Raw genomic sequence first — 5,479 nt, forward strand, 5'->3', positions numbered from 1 at the left:
CTGCCCGTAGGACCACATGCAGCACAACTACTAGGCAAAAAGGTAAATCATTGTTTAATCCTTAACATTATATAATTCACCTTTTTAAGCATAAAGTTCACCCCACTTATTATAGCAAGGCCCCTATATGTATATAGTTAGCAGCTTGCGTGCTTTACTCACGGTGCTTCTTTTGGAATATCAACATACTCGTTTTCATGTGATATCTCACACAATAATTCCATTAAAAGAAAGTATTATACCTATTATAGTTTTAAGAGTACGTTGTCCGGAGCATAAGGGAGCGGTTTTGTGAGCTCATTATGTTGTTTACTTCTTTGAGATATTTACAGTGATTATGTACCGCATTAGCATTCCTTAACTGTTTAAGAAAAACGTCGATCAATTACCAAAGAGAGAATAGTCCGAAGGCTCTTGTGGTGAATGCAAAGTTCTTAAAAGGGCAAATCTTAATCATCCCTTTCTTCATTGTTTTGTTATCCTTCTAGACGATCAGGTCATCACTTCTAGACCATTAGATAATAACTGACTCCCACCTGCACTAACCTCCATGTCACCAGTGTTATCTGACGGTCCGGAGAATGTTTGGCAACAATACCTTCAGCAATCTACGTTAGAATATCACTCACTGATCGTGTACTTCACGTTTGTATATATAGAGTACCTGCTTTGGCATGCAAAAAACATGCACACACACACACACACATATATATATATATATGTAAAAGAAAACTCAAGAATCAAGAGAGTGTGAGGCAAAATAGCCATAGGCCACCTACATATATATATATTCTAGCCCTTTCTTTGTTATGATTTGAGCCTTCAAAGTGTAAGAGAAAATATAATGATATATTCTGTGAAACAACATACACAGTCAATCCGCACCTGGAATTTCAAAAAAATAATTGACTTATTGTACGTACGAGCCTATAAGTTAATAAATCTCAAGATTACAGGAACCAGATTTGAATATATCCTATGTAGCAAATTATCGAGCTTAGGGAATCTTGTAATCAATTCTTCAAACAAAGAAGATAGGTTGAGAGAGAGAGAGAGAGAGAGAGAGAGAAGCTCATCATGTCTTTCTTCTACAAAGGGAGGGGGAGGGGGACCTTGAAAGCTCAGTGTCTCCGACCCCATCATTCTCTCTCTCCATTGCCCTTGTTGTCGTTGGAGGGTGGTGGTTGCACAAGTAAAACGAGCTTACTGAGATTATTACCAGGTGATATGAAAGAGTGTGGAAATTAATACAGAAAAAATAAAAAAAGAAATTATAAGGGAAGAATATATCTATAAGAAGGGAATAAAGGATGAGATTCTTTAGGGGGATAGTGGGGGTTTCTCGGGTTGTTTTCAAATAGATTTTAAGGTCGGCTGTCATAGTTTTCGGATGGGGGCTTGCCCCCCTCTCCCATTCCCTCTGTCACTTGCCTCTCTAACGCCATTTCGGTGGTCCAATATTCAATCCGGTGGGCTCCACGCTCCTCACTCTACATTGTATATATCCACAAATAATAATAATATATATTCCACTTGAGGTTTGAAGTGCAGGTATCCTTTCTTATATGTACATGCATGCATATCTTTAGTAGAAAGACTTCAACGATCGACATTGTCTACTCATATGCATGCCATATAGCTAGTAGTCTAGTCCCAAATGCATGAGTCCTTGAAAATGCCGCTTGGTTTCTACGTTGATCTTCCCTGAATCTTAAGTTCGGGATTCGCTCTTCGATGACTGAAAGGAATCGTCATATCTTGCACTCACAGAATTTAATTTAATTCTAATCTTCGTAATACGAGCCACTGTCCTCATTTTTGACCAAAAAGAAATGCGCCAAGGTACATATACTATACTTTAATGTGGAGCCATGTTTACGAAGGTCTCTCAAAAAAGACATAAATTTCATAGGAATGACAACTTCGTAAATAGGTATTTGGTACAGTAGTCACAGTTGGTCCCTAATTAACGATCCTGCATATATTCAACATTCTACATATCAAGCTACTACTAATTTCTTATACGACGTGTATGTAACTGTAGTTCTTCCTCACGCTTATCTTGTCTTTTCTCTCTCTCTCTCTCTCTCTATATATATATATAGTTCTCAATCTATGTCTATAGTTTGAGGTGGTTGGGTCTTCTCGAAGCAGAGGACCCACAATAAGTCTGCACTAATGGGCAACATGATACCATAACTTTTTCATGCAATTCTCTGGACCCCTATTCCTCTGTCCTACCACCATTATAAATTATCATGGCTTGCATTACCCTTTACGCACTTCCCGCCAGTCCCCCCCTTCCTCTCTTTCTCTCTTTCTTCTTCTTCTTCTTCTTCCATTCCCCTCTCTCTCTCTCTCTGCCGCCCTCCTCAGCTTTATCATTTTCTTCCTCTCACCTTCTCTTATTCTTCTAATCCCTACCATCTTCCCTTGTCAAGCAGCCTTTTTCTTTTCCAATGTTATTTCTCTTTTCCATTTAGCCTGGTACAACTTTGGAAATATCGTGGCCTGGCCGGCGAAAGTAGCTACCCTGACAAAAGCTAGCTATTACCGGCCCTAACTGCTCTTTCTTGCTCGCCAGGCGATATGAATCTATCGATAAATGGGCAGTCTCAGGTTCCTCCCGGCTTCAGGTTCCACCCGACAGAAGAGGAACTTCTCCACTACTACCTGAGGAAGAAGGTCGCGTATGAGAAGATAGACCTTGATGTGATCCGCGAGGTCGATCTCAATAAGCTTGAGCCGTGGGATATCCAAGGTACATACGGCATCGGAGCTAATTAATAAGTTAGCTTGAACTTGTTCACCCACGCATCTTCATTTTCTCTCTTAAGCATTAATTCTGATTATCATCTACACAAACGTACGTACTATGATGCAGAGAAATGTAGAATTGGGTCTACACCCCAAAACGATTGGTACTTTTTCAGTCACAAGGACAAGAAATATCCAACAGGGACAAGGACGAATCGAGCGACGGCTGCTGGGTTCTGGAAGGCCACCGGCCGTGACAAGATCATATACAGTGGATGCAGACGGATCGGGTTGAGGAAAACTTTAGTCTTCTACAAAGGCAGAGCCCCACATGGCCTAAAGTCGGATTGGATTATGCATGAGTATCGGCTCGATGACAACAACCAGGAGCCGAACGTAAGCCTTACAACATTCACCTTAAAGCAAAATAACTCAGCATGGAATACAATTGATGAGTCCAAACCCAGATTAATCCTTATGTCAAATATATTTCAAAAGCCTAACTGAGACATTCGCCTTCTGGTATTTTGCATAATAAAGATATGCCAAGACGTACGTCGCTTATGATTTTGTCTTTTGCCAAAAGTCTCCGGAAAAAATCCTACCCATATAAAGAAAGTCTCCTTAGAAGGAAGGAAAAAAAAAAGGAGTCGAGACAGAGTCATGTACTGCCGAAAAAAAAAAAGAAGCCACCCAAAAAAAAAGGGAGAGGGAGTCATTGAGATTAGTAGTCGAATGAATTTCAGCCACATCAATGACCTTTATCACCTTTTTTTTTGTCAAAATTCTATCATGTTTACATACATTCTTTCGATGTTTGTTTAGATGTCTGGAAAATAATCGGAATCATCGGTTTAATAGTTAAAAAACTAATCTTTATTCGGACATGCAACCTTCAATTTTCGTTCACTACTCTTTACAAACAGTTGCTGAAAACCCAACACTAGAGTTTAATGTCGCTAGCTCTTGTTTGTTTGTCGATAAATATGCCAATACTTCCTCACCTGCTAATGGGTTCATCAAATTCAGGGTCTTGCTTCGCCTGTTGATGTGAATATGCCTGAAGAAGGTTGGGTCGTCTGCCGGGTGTTCAAGAAGAAAAATTACCAGAAAGCCCTCGACAGCCCACGGAGTGCGTCCACTGCCGCCTCGATGGACTCGAAGATCCAGATGTTGTGCTCTGCCGGCAACCAAGCAGGTGTCCTCGACCAGATACTCTCCTACATGGGAAGAACATCCTGTAAGGTCGAGAACGAGACAAGCTTAAACCCCAAACATCCCGAAAGAAATTACAACAACATCGTCGACAACGGTAACAGTAATGGTAACAACAACAATAATAACAAGCAGTACCAGTTCCCACCAGGCGACGCCCTTCACCAAGAGAGGTTCATGCATCTCCCGGGACTCGACAGTCCGACCATGCCACCTCCTCCTCCCATCTCGAGCAGTTCGTCTCATTTTGACCAATACCAGCCGTTCGAAGAGCTGATGCTTCCCGAGGCAGAGCCAGCAGCTTCCTCGGACGCCGCCACCCCGGACAACTCCGAGCCGCTGCCGGGGCCAGTTGGGCTGAGTGACTGGGCAGCCCTGGACCGGCTTGTGGCCTCACAGCTCAACGGCCACGACGAGCAGACCGAGCCGGCAAGACAGTTCTGCTGCTTCGGGGACGACCTTCATGAGCTCCATCAGGTACGGCTGAACCGGGGGAACAATAATAATCAGGGCTTGCAGATGTTTGGCTGCGAGAGTGATTTCTTCTGGAGCGGCTTCACGGGGAAGTCTTCGTCGTCGTCGTCATCATCAGACCCATTACGCCACTTGTCGGTATAACGGAAGTAATAATTAATGAAATTCCAGATATTCATACCAAATTAATAATAAATATATAGCGCTTTCCAACAAAAGGCCCACTGTACCTAGAGATACTTGAAAGATTAATATATATACACGTAGAATATATTAATCGAATAATAAATAGTAATTGTAGTTATAATTCTCCGGTGACATGCATGTTTTAAGTTGTTGTGGCCTTGTCAACACATTGCTGATTTTTCTTAATAAAAACATCTTTATTTTTTCCGTACCCAATAATTCCCATTTTTGGTCTCATCTATCTCAGAGATAGGGATATCTGTCATTCTATATTACAATACATATCCATCATCCGTATATATAAAACCCTAATCTTTATTACCAGTAGGACCAGATATGTCTACACATTCATCGAAATACAAAGGCGGAATGCCAACAAGTTTATTGCTCCATTAATATCGCATTGACAATTAGCCGATAAAGTAAATTAACACACATACTCGTGTATATATATATAAATACCGAGAATTTCACAAATATATTTAATATTTTTTTAAAATTTAAAATTGAAAAAATCTTTTTCAAAGAAAGCTATAAAAAATCGAGAAAATAATGACCAGTCTCACAAATCTAGATGTTTATATTTTTAAAAATTAAAACTTTTTCTTTCAAAAAAAACTAAAATATGGAAAAAAATTTCATTAAAAAACTGAGCGTTCTGAAACTATTTGATTGCGCACACCACATTCCCACTATATATATATATATAGATTTGTCTCCGACTATATGTGTTAATTATGTGAATAAATTAACACACATTAAGACTCATACTCACAAACATATATATGTATATATATATATAAATGAAGGGGTCATGGTGTAGTGATACAAAACTCTGACTTGAACC

The 5,479-nt window shown here is 40.0% G+C and overlaps 1 protein-coding gene across 1 annotated transcript; it reads left to right on the forward strand.

Annotated features, from left to right (window-relative positions):
* Positions 1–2,149: 2,149 nt before the first annotated feature.
* LOC116202604 (NAC domain-containing protein 12-like) lies at positions 2,150–4,848 on the forward strand. The gene is made up of 3 exons (XM_031534205.1): positions 2,150–2,761; positions 2,885–3,153; positions 3,787–4,848. Exons 1-3 carry the CDS (start codon positions 2,590–2,592, stop codon positions 4,588–4,590), a joined length of 1,245 nt encoding a protein of 414 aa, XP_031390065.1. The 5' UTR covers positions 2,150–2,589; the 3' UTR covers positions 4,591–4,848.
* The last annotated feature ends 631 nt before the right edge of the window (positions 4,849–5,479 follow it).

This window comes from Punica granatum, chromosome 4 (assembly GCF_007655135.1).
Source record: "Punica granatum isolate Tunisia-2019 chromosome 4, ASM765513v2, whole genome shotgun sequence".
Lineage (NCBI taxonomy): Eukaryota > Viridiplantae > Streptophyta > Magnoliopsida > Myrtales > Lythraceae > Punica > Punica granatum.

Coding starts and splice junctions, on each gene's coding strand:
- LOC116202604 (XM_031534205.1), top strand. CDS start 2,590: ATGAATCTATCGATAAATGGGCAGTCTCAGGTTCCTCCCGGCTTCAGG. Junction 2,762..2,884: donor TGAGCCGTGGGATATCCAAG/GTACATACGGCA, acceptor ACTATGATGCAG/AGAAATGTAGAATTGGGTCT. Junction 3,154..3,786: donor ACAACAACCAGGAGCCGAAC/GTAAGCCTTACA, acceptor CATCAAATTCAG/GGTCTTGCTTCGCCTGTTGA.